Genomic DNA, 17,485 nt, shown 5'->3' with positions numbered 1-17,485 from the left:
ATGAGTTGGGTGAGGGGGAAGGAAAATATTCAAATAGATAAAGCCTCTAATGTGTGCTGACGATAATAAATATTGTAAATATTTAAAAACAAGTAAATATTGAATTAGTCCTAAGTATCAGTCACAAGGAAATAGAATGACAATATAGTTACTAAATATGAAAAAGTGAACAGTTTGCATGTGGAAATACTTGGAAATAGTAGCCATTTCATTTGCATAAGTAGACAAAGATTAGTATATTTAATGCAAATAAGAAAACATGTTTACAGGGCTTTTTTTTTTCTTTATGTAGTTTAGTATCAATGTTGTAGTTATATTCTGTGGCAAGCACTGAAAATTTAGAAGCAGTATAGTAATTTGGGAAAGGAAAGATGGTTGATGCTGAGTTACTCCAAATGTTTTGAAACATGTCATCATCCTTGCTATAAACAGGCAAAAAATCTCATAAAGGCTTCTCAGAATTTTTTGTACATAATCTGTCTCATGCTTCTATTACTCAAAAATGTTTTCTTCACAGAAGAGCTTTAAGTATACATAAGTATACATAAGATGATTTATAATTTTCATTGCCTTGAAACATTACTTTTGTCTAACACTACTAAAATCTTTGGGTACTGAAGTGACTCTGAGTTTTAGTTTTCTTTCTTATGTTGCTTGAACAGCCTAGGAATGTAGTATAGGAATATTTATTTCAGTGTAGAAGATTGAATTCCAAATATGTATATACTAATAAGTGCAAGTACTGTGCATTTGTGAGGCGTAGTTTCTGTGTTGGCTGGAAGCCTTGTCTAGAAGTTAACAGAAGTGTTTTTCATTCATTGATTTCTTAATCAGCTGTTTCAGAGAGCAGCTGTAAATAGGATGTCACTGCTGTCACTGTGCTGCTTCTGATAATCCGTAAGCTGTAGTGATTAAGGAGGTAAAAAAAAAAAAAAGGCTACATTCAGACTTCACAATGGATCTAACTCAGCCTTATGTAACTGCGCAGTGGTTCTAAATGGATACCTAGGGAAAGGCAGGAGCAGGGTAAACTTGAGGGCTACAGATGTGTAAAACTGTCTTCAGTGATCTGTTGCATGTAGGGCACCCTGAGCCTGTGGTTGGTCTCTAGTAAAGCCAAAGGGACCCCTGTGGAGGAAAGGATATGGAGACCAGCACAGCATGTTAAATGTGGAATGTGGGTAAAAAGTGAATTTATAGGGACATAGCTATGTTTTCTGGTTTTCCCAATGTCCCCCTCCCTCCTTCATCCTCCCCTCTCCCGTCCCAAGAAGCTCCTTTGCTGATCTAAGACTTAATCTTTTAACTCTTTAACACTTTAACAAAAATAGTTGTAACACCAAGATCAGGCCAGAGCCCATCACTTCCCATGTGAGGCTACAAATGTTTTTCCCACACTTGTGTTGGTAAATTTATCCATAATGAATCCCATCTCTTATTTTAGTCCCTCTGTCCTGTAAAGTTATGCTATCCTTTGTGTATATATATAATAATATATGTGGTATGTCATGCTTAAACACTGTAGTATTTGACTTGGGCTCTTACTCCCACTTGTCTTTTCAAGTTTTGTTTAAGATACGATTTGTTTGGGGGTAATGAAAACTTCCTCAGAAGAACCTGACTTTGAAAGAAGAGAATTTCAATTATATCTGTAAGCACTTTGCCAAAGGGTAGGAATCATTCCTGTTTCCATGGATGCAGAAGCTTTTCATGAAGTATTTGAGACCATGAACAAATCATTTTAAACAAGTAGGAATTAAAGCTCAACACTGAGCCTTCTTCGAATCCTTCGTCTGCACTGACTCAACAGTAACTAGGATTTTCAAAGCAATTTGCAAAAAGCAAATTGTTGAAGAGATTTAGGCAAGGAAAAAATTTAGAAAGTTTTAGCATTCATTTTACAATGTATACTAAAATCTTCTTGTCTCATTTGATAGTACTGAAAAATACATCTGGCATTTATTTATACTAGAAAACTGTAATTCATGGTTTAACAAAGTACTTGAGTATATGAGAGATACTACTGACTTTACTGGAATTAATCATATGCTATAGTCCATTACCGAATTGAGTTCAAAGATTAAACTGCTTCCAGTTGGAAATGTCTACTATGAGACTGTAACATTGTCTGTGTTTTGTTGTTGTTCTTTGTTGTGCTTCCAGTGAAAGCTGGTCTTCTGCAGAAACGTGGGAAGCCTTGGTTTTGTACTTAATAGAGAAATAAAAAACAATTATTGCTTTCTTAGTACTTGTTTTTGCTGCTACCTTTTAACTATGAAACACATAGGTGGCTTCTGCAGTTTAAAAAGTCTTTTAAGTGCATCTCTGAACATATGATGCGCTGTGTGGATTTAGAAGGAAAGACCGAAGGGTACGTTACCTGAAGTGGCTGTAACTGGGCCACAATGTACAAGCCTCACTGACTAATATTGCTGTTCCATATATGTTTTAATTTAGTATTTTCTGTAGTTCATTCTTTTCTTGTCTTCCCTTCATTGGGAAAGGCTGAAAAATCCCATTTGTGGGGGTAGATGTTAACTTATTCTCAGACTTGAGAATAAGAAAATTGTCTGCTTTCCATCTCTTCCTTGAAGCCATGGTCTTCAGTACTTTGACTGCAAGTGGTTTGCTTTCAGAGACAGCAGGCACCTCTTTCCAAGCAGTCCTGTAGGTAGTGATGAGAATGAAAGAACTCTGTAGACAATATATTCTGAGAGGCAGAGCTGTGTCTTTTTTATGGAAAGCTTACAATGTTTATGCTTGCTCTCACTGTGGTCCCATGAATCTTTGTTCATCTTAGCATGGTATACAGTTCTGAGAGAGCAAAAGTGTGAATGCTTATGGCTGTTTAGTGCACCCTTTTGGGATCTGAAGATAGGTCTTGAGTCTCTGGCTGTGAATCACACTGCACAATAATGCTCTCATGCTTTCTGCGAATGCTTTAAGCTACCATATCAGGAACGGGCATTATCTTCCTTCTCTTCATGCACAATTTTCTTTCAAAAGAGAACTGGTCCCGTTTTTAAATCAGAGCAGCACCTACTACCAAGGGAGGATTGAAACAGTGATCCTGATCTGACACAGGCATCTATTTCTGACGTCCAGGGAGGTACTCAAGGCTGAGAGAAGGTTTGGTGTAACACATTCCTTTCACTAGCTTTTCCTTTTGCTGTCATATCTTACTGCTGAGATTTCAGTTAGTGTCATTCTGTGTTACAGGTTTTAATTAAAACAAAATGTGAGAAGCTGTCTGACATAGTTCTGGGGCAATGCCCTGGGGAAAAAAATGCATTCAGTATACTGACAATACAGAATTTGGTTTAGAAGATTACCTACCTTGCACATGTATTTAATAGGGAGCACAGCTGGATAGTTCAGGACTTTCCTGAAGGGTTAAGCACTTGCAAGTGAGGTGGTACAGTGTTGAGTAGTCAAGATTTTCAGTCCTTACCTAGTTCTGAAGATGTGGTGTTTTTTAGTGTCCTTCAGTTCTGTCAGTCATAAAAAACACTCCAAAACAAAGTCCTTAGTGATTTGTTTCTTTGGGCACAAGAGGTGGGTTATTTTTGTTTTTGCTTTTCATTTAGGACATGTAGCATAGTTGTGCTTCTAGAGTATTTTTCTGTACAAGTCCAAAAAACACAAGTTAGCACAAATAAGTTAATAGTGTTATTTTAAGGAGGGTCATTTTGGAGGGGAAAAAAGGCCTAGACAAAACATAATAAATAGTTTCAGAGACTGTCTATAAATATTAGATACTTCATCAGTGAAATTTGTCTCTGACAAGCTAATAAATTAAGTTGCTGAAGCCTCCCCCTTAAATTTAGTAAATCTCCATGCTTCTATTTGTAAATGTGTCACTACTAAATGAGAAAATCAGTTTCTGTTATTAACAAATCGATCTGTTTAGATTTATATACAACTCAATAGAATGCTCAGTTTGAGTCAAGTTAAACTATGGGTAACTATCCACTCCCTGTGGATTGTGTTTTGTGAGCTGTGGTCCCCAACTGGCAGAAGGGAAGGCATTGAGCAGATTCAGTGCTGGTGGCCATTGACATCCATCCAGCCCTGGAATAGCCAGGAGAGTGGCTTACGGTGTCTGGTGAGCCAATATTAGAAAGGGTAGATGCTGGAAGGGGGATGTTTCCAGTAGGGGCTTTATGGGCTTGCTAAGGATTGGCTTGCCTACTTCTTGTTTTGCTTTGTTTTTTTTTTCTTTCCCCTCCAACTGTTCTGGGCAAGCAGCCAACAAGGAATCCCTACAAAAGCAATCCATGATCTAGCAAGAACTAAAGTGATATTGGTGTTATAGGCTATTTCTGTCTCTCTTTACCTTTCTTTCTTTGCCTTCCTCAAATGGAGATTTTTCAAATGCAAAAGGTGCTTGGATATTCCAGTGGTTGCAGCCCACGCTGTTAGAAAGACTCTCAGCCCAGGTTTTTTCCTTCTGGCTTTGTAGGATAAGTACACAGGCACCTGACCAAAGGCAGCTGAGTTTAAGTGGTGTGTAGTGCCAGCTGGGCCATTGGCACAGGCATCCTCTCCCACCAAAACTGTTACCTCAGCCAAGAAAATGAATTGTTTGAAATCTTGAGTATGTGACTAAGGAGCAATGGGAAAGACACTGCTTCCAAGTGTAATTCACCTTATAAAAAAAAACAACACTGAATTCTTACCAGGAAAGTAAAGTTTAAAATGTTAATAATATTAAATGTTTTTGTTACCTTTCGTAAGTAGTATATGAGAAGTAATCTCTTGTTATTGTAACTTCTTACTGTCAACCATGTTCCACAAGCTAATGGATATTATAAATATCCATAAATAATCCATTTAATAATAAAAAACTATGCTTTTTTGTATTGCAGGTTTATCATTCCTATGTTTATATAAGCTTTCTTCCAAAACACATAATTTAGAATTTTCCAGCAGTACATATACTGTTTTCTTTTTATAACTCTTAGGTTTTTAACTGCATAATCCCAGTAATGTAGCTTAGTTCTGTGGTGTTTCTTTTTTACAGATGAAGTGTTACACTGCTATTGAGAAACTCCTTCATGTTCTCATTATTATTGATATGGCAACTTAAATATTATTAGAAGTGGTATATTAATTGAGAGTGGAGATGTTTTACTTGATGGCAGAATGGAATTTCTCAGGTTATGAAATCTGTTAATGAGCTCTATTATTCTTTATTATAATCTCTGGCCTATGGATGTTAATTTCTAGTCTTTTTAAATAAGTATGTGTTGTAGATGCTTACCATACTCTGTTGCTGTGGATGCAATCCATCTTTAGTTTGGAATAGTTTGAAATGAATCAACTCACAGTTAAAATCTGTGCAATTTCTTTGTGTCTGTCTTAAAATTGGGAAGAAAAAAGGCAATTGGGAACTACTTGTAGGGTATTTTTCTTAGCTTTTTAATTTTCTAGGATCCTGAAAAGTTTGTTTAGAGGAAAGAGCACATTTTGTCCTAGTTCACTCTTACTCTCATCTACCATTAGTATTCTACTTAACAGAAGCAAAAAAAAAAAAAAAAAAAAAAAAAAACACACCTCTCACATTGTAGACAGCTATGGCTCTTCTGTCTGGATGAGAACTTGATATGATTAGTTTGTGCCTTGAAGTATGCTTGTGCAGGCTAATTTACAAGGACCACGTTTGAGTGCGACTCCTCATATCTCTTGTTGAACTTTCTGCTGTGATGCACACTGCTGGCTTCAAGCCTTTGTGTAGTTAGGCCTCTCTGTGCTGCTTTCTTGTCTTCTCTTTGCTCACAGGACCTCTGCAGTGGTGAGGAAGGCAGGGCATGTCTCATGGCTGGGAGCTGGGCCAACTGTCCTTCCCTGCTGGTGGTCCCTGCTTTTGGCCACTGAAATAATAGTCTGTAACCAGTGAGTGCGAGATGCACAAATCTGTGTTGTTTAGGTAAGGTCTTCAGTTCTGATCCTGCTGTTGGTGAGAATGTTGGGAGACTGGTCTTATGTAGGCTTTCCTTACCACTTTGCTTCTGGTTTGCTCTTCAGGTGTCTAAGATCATTTCAGATTATTTTTGATGGTAACCACATCTGGACTTCGGGTAGCCTGGCCAGGAATAGGATCCACTCTACTCATTACTGGCAGCAGAATTGAAAGGTGGAATAACTTCTTTAGTAGTGGAGTAACTTGTGGATTTGCACAAATTTGTGCAACTGGAATTGAGAGGGACTTGCTGTGCTCTCACAGGCGGCCTGTGACTCGGCAGCTTGCTGACCTTTTGGCCTTGCAGTAGACTTTGTTTGTTCAGCCCTTTTCCTGGTAAGTCATCTGGCCACTAGGGTTGTTTCTTTTGGAGTAACCTTTTTGGGAAATGTTAATTGCACTTAGTTATTTTTGTATTTGATTGTTTTACATGAATGGTGCTTGTGGAGATAAGCTCATCCTGAGTTTGGGGGAGCACGTCACGCTAAAGGAGGTGCAGTACTTAAGTGTTACTTGTAACCTGAGCTTTTCTTGGAGAGTATTTCAGATCATCTTATCTGTATGTATGTTATTTATGCATATATTGCCCTTTCACTGAAATAACAATAAATTTCACGAAGGCCACCTTTGCAAGCAGTTCTTAAAATTGAGATCAGAATCCATTTTAAAACATGATAAATATCTCAACGTACCAATTCTGCCTTTCTTTTTCCTGTTCTCTCCTCCATCTCACTGGGAAGGAGGGAGTGAGCAAAGGGCTGTGCGGTGCTGAGCTGCTGCTGGGTTAAAATGCAACACCAGTATGGTCTACAGAACGTTTATGTAGATGATAAATAAGTTGACTGGAAGGACTTTGGCAGTAACTGTGTAACTGGCCTGACCAGTGATAGACTTGTGTATTTTATCACTACTTCCTCCACTTAATTTCCTTTATTGATTCAGAGAAAATGTTGCCTCCTCTTATTGCAGTGTAATAGCATATGGAGCAGATTAGGTATTAGGCCTCATATTGCTCATGTGAAAAAAAAGTGGAAGGTGCCAAATTCTGTTTGTATGAGACTCTTCCATGTTATTTTGTGTCTCTTGCAATCAGTGAAGCTGGGGAAAATACTTGGCATTTCTTGGGAAGCATCTAAACAAACAAACAAAAAATTGGGTACTCTGTGTTTAAAAAAAAAAAAGTGAATTCAATTTGCAGCTTTTCGTCTATGTATATGTGACAGCTGCTAGAGCAGCTCATGCAGAAGTCTGCTCAGCTGTGTGTGGAAATTCAAATATGTAACAATCCCTTGCAATGAGAGCACAAACAAGGTGATGAGCTTTTTCAGTAGCACTCTACAGTTTTCAGTGGAATTCAATGTAGAGCTTGCTTTACGCTGTATATTAGTACTATTTTTAACTTTGAATAGCGAATGAACAACGTTTTGGCCTTGATTACATGGGGGGGAATACAACTTCTTCATTTGTGCTATGCTGTTTTCAGTCTTCTGTACTTGATTTCTGAATACTTGTGTTTCCTACGAAATGAAATACTCGTACAAACCTCACAGTTGTATGTTGGACAGATAGCGTGTTGTTCTTGTATCACCAGAATGAAATCCTTTGCATTTTTTTCTAATACAGCAAGATTTGGACTGGCACAAAGTTCAAATTGTTGTAATACAGAGTCCCCAAGAGCTGTGGTGCAGCAGTAGTATTGAGGAGGGAGAGGGGAGCGTGGGAACAGGCCTCTCTTCACTTTTTTCAGGGAAAGATACAAAAGGAAGAGTGTTTACTTTATACATAGCATGTTGGAGTCTCATTATGGAATATGTAATACATGTAGTGTTCCCCATGTGCATAGTGTTCAGAAGTGTCAATGTCTTTCCTCGAATAAATGTCTTTACAGATGCAGAAGACATAAGCTGTCTTCTCTAAACTCGTATTGGTTTTATTATAAGTGAATTTTGAAGCCTGCAAAATGTTGAAGAATTGCGTATTTGACTATGAAATTGTCTGTAAGACATATTGATCTCTAATGTTTGTTAATAGAGGAAAAAAAAAAGTGTGTTTGTATTTCCTACCACTTTGCATTTCGTGTGTTCTTTCAGAGTGTAGCAGGTTTGTGTTAAGTTCAGTGCCTTAGCTTCCTGAGAGGCTCAGTGTGTAATCAGAAGAGCCAAATTATAATGCATCTCTAATGTGCTTGTATAATCCAGTGCTGTATAGCTCAAACTCCTCCTTATTAACTTTTTTACTTCTGGCACTAATTAACACATGTTGCACGATTATTTTTTTTAACTTCTTCTGCAATGTGAAACTCATGTCTACTTAGGGAAAATAATCACCAATTTACTTGCATGGTGCATATAAATTAACAAACTCTCTTGTTCTGTCTACATTTTTATGTAGTCAAGACAAATGATTTAATCTTGCTCTCCACTGTATGGCACTGAGGCTTGTAAAGCAAGGAGGAAAATGTTTTCTGTCTTTTATATGATGTTGAGACCTTCTAGAAAATTCTATTTTAATGAGTTTACTGCACTTTGATGCATTCACTGTGAATTCTATGAGAAGTGTAAAGTTAGTTATTAGGAAATAAAGTAATCAGCTTGAAGTACTTTAATAAGGGATGTTCAAATGCATGTGGGAATGCCTGCTGTGTTTTATCTGTTTATCATATTTTTAAAAGTGCTCATGTAGAAGAAAATTTGCTCTTAATCTAAGAAGCAAAACTGTCTGCAGTAGTGACTTCCTGAAAAACTTGTATGTCTGTTTTAGTGGGTGTGAGACGATCTGGCTCTCTGTAGATGTTCTGCCCTACTGTGTCTCTCCTGCTTTTTTTTTTTTTTTTTTTTTAACCTATGAGGTTGTGTTTCATACATATGTCAAAACACACTGTAATGCTATAATAGGATGAAAGTACTGCAATAACAGCGGGGTGGCAAAGTCTTTGGCTACAGCAAATGAGAATGTGCCCAAATGGAGCAGCCACAGAAACAAAGGAAAAGAGCTGCTTGCCTTTGGAAGGCCTCAGGAATGCAGGGATCTCCAGAAAGAGATGCCCTCACCTCCATGGCCAACCCTTAAGTGAGGGCTGGGAGGGGGGTGGATCCTGGCTCCACCACTTCTGGTCACTCAGGTGCACTGCATGCACTGAGCTCCCCTGGGTTGGCCCTGCCTTCCCACCAGGTGCTCAATCAGTGCTTCAGGCTGTGACTCAGCATTTCTGCTACACACATTATGTGAACAAATTCGTACTGTTTCTTTATTCCACCTATCTGAAGAATTTTTGATTGAAGATGAAATTCTTCATTCCCCCAACCATTTTGACAACATTAATACTGGTTTCACACTTCAGGTGTAATAGTGAAAGAAAGATATTGTTGTTGAATTAAAGGGGTTTCTATAAAATTTAGACTATTCTTCAAAGTTCTCAGAGGGCAAAAGAAGAGTTACTGTTTAATACTAAGCTTGTAAGTTAGAACCAGATGAACTGAGATTCTTTCTGTTTTTTTACATTTGAAAGTGAAGAAGTTGATTGTTCAGGATAGTATAGGCTTTCACCCCTAACACACGTGAAAATATGCATATTTTTATATTAAAAAAAATAAAATTATATACAAAGATGTATAGAGGAGATCATGGGTCACTATGATCATTGTATAGATATGACTTAGCCTTTATACATGATCATGTGATGCCAAACCCTGTCCAGTCATGAGCTGTGTTAGGCTAAACGTAAGGACCTGAAAATCTCTGTGCCTTTTTGCAGAAGTTCTAGTTTCTCCAGCCTGGCCTTGACTACTGCCTTTTGCAAACTGACCTTGTTATTTAGGCTCCCTTCACCTTCCTACAGATGCTTTCCAGAAAGTGATTGTGGCTCTCTAGTTGTACCTGAGTTTGCTGGTAGGAGCAGGGTGGTACTGGAGGCTGTGGATCTTCCCTGCTTTTGTGTCTGGTCAATTTGCTGCTCAGGCAGTTCTGCACCTGTGATAGGTACAGGACATCATCCTGAAATGGGATCTCAGGATATAGGCAGATCTGCTGTTGTACTAAATAATAATAATAAAAAAGCTGTCTGTTGACTTAATAAATTATTTAAAAGGGAGTCTCAGGTTTCTGCAATGAATTATTGTATATGAAAAAAAGGTCTCATTGACTTTTTAATTATTTGAAAACGATACGGTTAGAAAATGAGATACCTCCCCCTGAGCATTAGGAGATCTCTGCTGTTCTTATCTGTAGAAAGGTTGCAGTGGGGATTAACTATTAGTCCCAAGTTTGTCAGTCTAGGAGGATAGAAGAATTAGTAAGAAAATACTCATCCGTGTTGAGTTTAGTACCACGATGATACCAGCTTGTAACTGCCTTTCAGACAATCAGTGCAACTCTTCTTTCTTTCCAGTCTTAGGTATTGTCAACAGTGTGTGCCTTGTGCAGCATACTGGGATGTTAAAATTGTGATACTTCTTGTTGTTTCATGACATTTGAAGCACTTTTTTTCTCCTTTGCAGGAAATGACCTAGAGGCCTTACAAATACATTTGTGCATTTTTGCTCTGAGTCTACAATCTAGGGCAAGTGCAGTCTGGAAGCACCACCACTTAATGTTACAACAGAAACAACTACCTCAACAAACAAAAAGGGGAAGAAGGCTTGCAGTAAATAAACACTCTAATTTTCAGTAGCTTACACTTGGAAAGTCTTCTCTATACAGAGTCCGGATTTTTTTTTCGCTCCAGTATTAAGAAGAGACACTACAAGTAAACCAATTTGGCAGACTGGATCTGTCAAGACATTTGAAGATCTGCTGACATAAGGATTTGCTTTTTTTAAGGAAGGCGCCTCTGCACTGCTTTTATAATCGCTGTTGATCGGTGGTTTGCTCCACTTTTCCTGACACTACTAATTGGAAAATTGTATTAAAGTATTGCTTCTAAAAATATTATTTGCATTGACAAAATTTTTGTAGACATAACAGCAAGTAATGATAATATGCTCATGAAGAAACTGTAGGCGATAACTTCTCTGCTTTTCTGTGTGCAGAGTGGAATAACGACCCAGACAGAGCATTATTGAGATACTTTGGTTTGCTTTCTGATTACAGTTTATAACTGCAGCAGGGCTGCACTGAACACTGAAAATACCAAGTCAGCAAATCTGCTGCCTTTCTCACTGCTGATACAGATTATACAGACGCTTGCCTTTTTGAAATGCCTTTTGTGAAACCTATGTACACAGTCCTCCACTGTTACTGTACATAACTATATATTTGGGGAAGGAATTTGACAAGTGATTGTTAATTCAAGAAGTCTTCGGACAAGCACTCACTTATGTATTGCTGTAGTGCACAAGAAAGCAAAATGGACTATAAGCGGCGCTTTTTGCTTGGCGGGTCCAAGCAAAAAGTGCAGCAACACCAGCAGTATCAAATGCCTGAGCTAGGCAGGACCCTGAGCGCACCACTGGCATCTACAACCCCAACATCTCCCCTGGTCTCCTCAGCTGCTGCGGGCAGCTGCAGTCACCCTGTATCCCATACGACTCCGATTGCGGACATCCAGCAGGGAATCTCCAAATATCTGGATGCACTCAACGTATTTTGCCGTACGAGCACTTTCCTTACAGACCTTTTCAGCAGTGTATTTAGGAACTCTCACTATTCTAAGGCAGCTATGCAACTGAAAGACGTGCAGGAACATGTCATGGAAGCAGCGAGTCGACTCACAGCAGCAATAAAACCAGAAATAGCAAAAATGCTGATGGAACTGAGTGCAGGCGCTGCAAATTTCAAAGATCAAAAAGAATTCAGCCTACAAGACATTGAGGTAAGTTACTTTGGGGGATTTTGTTTTGCATGTGAATTTGTGTTGTTCCTTCTTAATTGGACTTCTATTTAAAAATCACTACTTCACTGAAAGTTCTGTCTGCCTTCTTTTGTATTTGTGACTAACGCTGATAAGAAGAGAAGCATTTTATCTTTGTTCTCAGAAATATTAAGTTATTTACAATGGCTATGTTCTATCTGTGTTGAATGAGATACTTAGTGGTTACTCTAGTACAAGGACTTGCACTAAATTTAAAGATGTCATGAATGAGTTAAATTGTAATTAAATTGTACTACTTACATAATTCTAATTGGTAGTTTTCCATCAGATTTAAACTTACAGCTAGAAATACAAAAACCTCTTTCTTATTTGGGGAAACTCATGTCCAGTTTAAAAAATAAATGATAATAATAATAAAAGCAAAACAAACAGAGCATCCCACTGCCCAAAATTAACAAGTCTAAATTAAAAATCAAACAATAGTTTGAATCTTTTATGTAGTCATGTGTGGAGCCAAAAGTTGGACTTACAGGAACCTGGTGGGTCCCTTCCAGCTCTGGATAATGTATGATCCTATGATTTCTTGTTCCATTTTAGTTAATTTCTAATGATATTAGGCCATCTTCTAAATTAAACAATGTTCTCCTTAGTATTATCCATTCTGAAGGGAAATTTGAACACTTGAGAAAGGTGTTTTGTCACCAGTGTTCACATAAAGCTGCATATCAGTTGAGAAGCTATATAAGTTAGTAGTGAGAATTTTGTTTTCTCCATGTTCTATGCTCAGCATGCAGTGAAGTACGATTGGCTATATATTTTAAAAAGATACCATTCCTAGACCTTGAACACAGTTAATAAATCATTTGTGCAGAACTGTGCAGAGGCAATTGCCATGTATTTTAACATGACCATAATCTACATAAACCATGAAATAAGGAATAAGCTCTCTTCACTTTGGGTATCATGGCCTTAAATTCAACACTGCATCCATGCGTGACTACATGACTTAGAATAGTGAGTAACTAGAGGGACATGTAGTAGTCAGACATCCAGAAAATAGGGCTTCTGAGGACAAACTAGAAAGACCGACTTTTACAGAAGAGAAGACTAAGAAGGAAAATCAGTAGTCATCAGGTATGTAAGAAGCTGCCAGAAGTCATGGCATTGTTCTGTCCTTTCTTTCCATGTAAGATGGAGTAAGAAGTAATGAACGTAAATTTCAGAAGGGGAGATTCATTTCAGATTTGTGGGAGCACTTTGTAATGTCAGAGAATCACTGAAGTGGTTTGCTATGAATGGTAGGGAGACTCCAGAAGTAAGATTTGAGTCAGCTACCATCTTCTCTCCCTTACTTTGATCCCACTTTGTGCCTCGGAATAAAGTAATGTTACGCAATGTTTGAAATCCGTCAGTTCCCACTCCCAGCAATACAGAGGGATTTTGCTCTAAGAAGAAACAACATGGATGCAGTGTTGAATTTTGCTCTAAGAAGAAACAACTTGGAGTCCATCACAGAGACCTTACAGAGTGTGTTAAACTTGCGTGTAGCAGAATTGACTCTGAAATTACTCCTTGGGACAGTACAGTGACCTTTGAGATCCTCTCCTAATCTACTATTCTGTGATTTGAATGCTGAACTATTTATGCTAAACCTTTAATTAACAAATATTTTTTTCTTCCTGATCTATGTGAAATGTTAACATTTCATAAAACTAGAAGCAGGATTAAAAACTCACTTTAAATCCACAGAATGGAAGCCGAAAAAATTTAAGGCTTGCAATTTCACCAAAATACACTGGGGAAAAGAGTGTGAGAGGCAGCATAATTTTTTTTTGTAGGACTGAGGGGGGAAAAAAGTAATACCTAAAGTTGTTTTTCCATCTTCTCTAGTAGGTGACTGAAGAACATAATTGATTTTTTTTTTTTTGGTCTTAAAAGGAAACAGGATGTTTTAATGTCTTGAATGGCAGCTCAGAGATATCCTCAGGAGTCTTTTGTTTGGGTAGGTGTGTTAGATTGCCCTTGTCTCCTAAAACTTAAGTGGTAGAGGAGCAACTACCAGTGGAATCCAGTTTACCTTGCAAAAAAAGCAATATTCTGTTCACTCTCAGTAATACGTGAGAAAGAGGGCTATCTCATAATCTGGCACACCAGTTTGAGTAAAGTTGTTAAATTTGTTGTTAAAATTGTTAACATAATAATATTGATATTTTAATCTGGTCTGTTCAGTGGGTAGGCAAATTATGCATAGGACTTGTCATCACCAAAACCATGAAGAACTGGTATAAATAGGAAAATGAGGATAGTAGGGAAACCACTGAGTAAGCCCGTTGTGGTGTCATGTTTTTGTCTGTGGGTTTGTTTTGTTTGTTTAGGGAGAAAAAGCCACAGCCATTATACTCCATTATATAGAATGGTACTTGGAACTGCACATCGCTGTGTGTATCAAGTTTGGAAGACTGATACTGGTTACTTGTTAATTTTATTAATGGTAGTGATATATAATCAACAGATTCTTTAAACATTTGCTTCCCAGGGAATTTGCATGGCATCACTGTTCAGCATTGAAATCTGGCAGTTTTGTGTGTGCATTTTCTGTATAAAAATATTCTAAAATTGTTTGCAAAGTGTTCATGTGGGGCAGAATGTAACCTACCAGTACAGCCTCGTCTGACACTTGTGTGTATGTCGTTGATTTAATTAAACTCATCACCTGCTTCAATGACAAGGAAGTCTGAAACTGCATCTCCTCAGAAGTAACTTTGCTTCCAACTGCCTAAACAGAATGACAAATTCCTTTTAGGTAGGGTTATTCAGTTGTATTGTATCCATACAGAAGTGTAGTTCTGCAGATCTCACAACAAGGAGTGTGTTGCTTTACACCTTTGGTACCACTGGCCAACCGTGACTGTATTTAAACTGGTGGTAGTTGCACTTTCCCACTGTGAAGACAGATATGTGGCTCTTCTGAAAGAAAATCTCCATGAACTGAATTTTAAAGCAAAGTGAGTTTGCAATGTGGAGTGAGCATTTAATTCTGAGGTACAGAAATCTTCCACCAATTAGGTTCTATTTAAGCAGTTAAAGCCACTCTTGACTATTTCTGAGGAAGACTGGAATGGATTATTTTTCAAACAAAACAGAAGTTTTGCAAAGCAGATGTTGCTATTTATCTTTGCTGCTCAACATTAAAAATTACGCTAGAAATGCTGTGTGGTGCCACTTAAACTAAATCATTTGTTTATTTGAACATTATTTCAAGGCAGGAGAAACTGCAACCTCTGTACCTTAAATGAAACCTCATCAGCTTGAAATTCCTAATGAGTTCTGGTTTCTTCTTCCCCTGAGAACTGCATTTTTTGTACACAGAAATATTCACATTGCAAGTTTTATTTATTTATTTATGTACTGCAGTGTTCTTATAAATCTTTCCGTCTCTGTAGTCAGGAAAGTTGAAGTTTTATTCATTTTTATCATTTGCTGAATGCTTTTTTGGTAAGGCAAACTGCACTTCCAGGGGTCAGTCAAAGTACCAAAAATGTTTAATTTTATGCCTCATACAAAGAAGGGAAGTGATGAAACCAGAATGGAATGTCAAAAGGAGACCGGATGCAATGGAAAAAAAGAATTGCCACCACGACTCCTTTTAAAGCAGATAGCTAATGCATATAACTGTTCATATGACTACAGCATCTTGCCAGTAAGATCATTGTGTCTGAATATTTTTATTCCAGAAGAATGTAGCTGAAAATAAACTAGATGATTTATTTGCTCTAAGGCACAATGGCTTTGTACATTATCTTTGTATTTTATGAATTATTACTATTATTCAAGTCTAGTCTTTTTTTAATTAAGTCAAATATACGTTTTAAACCACTTTGTGACAAACTACATAAAAGAAATAAAGCATTTTGAATAGTTCTTAAATTACTTCTGCAGCAATTTGGGAAATACTTGCTTCTCTCCTGCATGCCGGATGTTCTTTGTTATAAGCTTTTGTTCACTTAAGAAAGCATGGCCTTGCAAGCAGGCAGAGCACTTGTGTATATGCTGCTTTGTCCTCAGAGTTGCCTTTTCAAACAGCCGTACTCCAACAATTTTACACATAGTGCCTACACCTAAACACTTGGTTTTGGGGATCTTTGTTTTGTTTTGCTTGTAGTAACTGTGGTCTATCTGTGGTCGTAATTCTCAGGAGCAGTGTTTGTGTGAGAGGGGGGTAAACAGGGATGGACGCACATGGGGTGCAGAGCCCACTGCTTTGGGTGGCTGCCCTGTGGAGCCAGCTCTGGCATTGCAGGAACTGGTGTGCTGTCACTGCTGGTCCCTCTGGGTATGGGAACAGACCAGCAGCCCTCCTGCTCGCTCTTCCCTACTCTGCATCCTGCTTTCCAATTGAGTAGTATTAGGTGACACGTTACAGTGAAGTCTTCTGATGAGAAGATTTGTGCCAGCGTTAGCATTCCTGTCAGACAATGCAAGTGACAGAACTGCGATTTTGTGTGTGTTCTGCAGTCACTGTTATATGCTAAAAACAGTACCATAGTGCATCTGTACTATGTGGCAAAACGTTTTTCATGTTTGTTAGTAATTGTTGGTCTGTTTGGAAAGATAAACTTCAGAATTAAACTCTTCTGATTTTGTTATCATGTCTTAAAATATAGATATATTTAGCATAAATTCAGCCAGGTCTGTGTGTTAATGTTTTTTGCTGTTGACTGCACTTGTGATAACATGCTACTTTGATTTTTATTTTTTTGTTTAATGTGCATGATATTGCAAAATAACTTAAAACTTTTCATTCTTTCCTTCTGAGATCAAGGTAGGGTTAGTGAAAGACAACACAGAAGCTTGAATTGACTGTGTCAGTCTGATCTCCTCTTTCCACAAGTGAATGGTTAAATGTTGAGTGCTACTTCTGGTCTGAGGCACTAGTATTTTTTTTTTTTTTTTTTTTAAATTAAAAAATCAGAATTTAACTTTGTCTCTGAACCCAAGCATTGAGCAGGAAAGAAGGAAAAAATTCTGTAAAATCTCTTACTGATTTAAAAATTGCTTTTTTCTTCCTACAGGTGCTTGGACGATGTTTCTTGACAGTGATGCAGGTTCACTTTCAGTTCCTGTCACAAGCTTTGCAGAAGGTCCAGCCAGTGGCACACTCTTGCTTTGCTGAAGCTGTAGCCCAGGAAAGAAAGAATGTTGGTGGAGCTGGAGCCTCAAATTTAAGCCCCACAAATGAGCTAGAAGATGCAGTAAGATCATGGAGAGGAGCAGCAGAGGTATGGAAGGCTCAGTGTAGTGACATTGTGTTGTACTCAGTGAAACAAAAGTTCAGACCTAAGTGCCCTGGTAAGGGAAGAGAATCTCTGATTTTAAAGAAATGCTGCATTTGAAGGAGGAAACTAAAATCTGTTTTATCTATGTGATGTTTATATGATCTCTGCCCCATGAAAAGCTTTTACTCATTACTATCTGTGGAATCCTTTTCTGCCAAAAAAAAAAGTTCATACAAGGAAAAAGCTTTCCTGCATTTCCTGTGCATTACAAAGTGTACAGACAGACAGACCAAAATGGCTTCTGACATGGAGTGCGTGGTTTCCTTAGTTTCAAGTGACCAAAGCAGCGTGTGCTTTTGAAGTCTAATTGGGCAACTCACCTGGGCACGTTAAACATCTTGTTTGGAAATCTTGTTGGGCTTTCCATTTATCAGCTAG

General features: G+C 37.9%; 1 protein-coding gene across 2 annotated transcripts in view; it reads left to right on the top strand.

Annotated features, from left to right (window-relative positions):
* GARRE1 (granule associated Rac and RHOG effector 1) overlaps window positions 1-17,485 on the top strand; it is a 54,551-nt gene that overhangs the window by 17,951 nt on the left and 19,115 nt on the right. For both annotated transcript variants that reach the window (XM_085235129.1, XM_085235130.1), the window contains 2 exons: window positions 10,459-11,771; window positions 16,844-17,050. In XM_085235129.1, the coding sequence (XP_085091255.1) occupies window positions 11,277-11,771; window positions 16,844-17,050 (702 nt within the window). In that variant the 5' untranslated portion in view covers window positions 10,459-11,276. The remainder of the gene's footprint in view (window positions 1-10,458; window positions 11,772-16,843; window positions 17,051-17,485) is intronic.

This window comes from Meleagris gallopavo, chromosome 13 (assembly GCF_905368555.1).
Source record: "Meleagris gallopavo chromosome 13, MGAL_WU_HG_1.1, whole genome shotgun sequence".
NCBI classification, from domain to species: Eukaryota; Metazoa; Chordata; class Aves; order Galliformes; family Phasianidae; genus Meleagris; species Meleagris gallopavo.
This window is presented reverse-complemented; position numbering and strand designations above follow the sequence as displayed.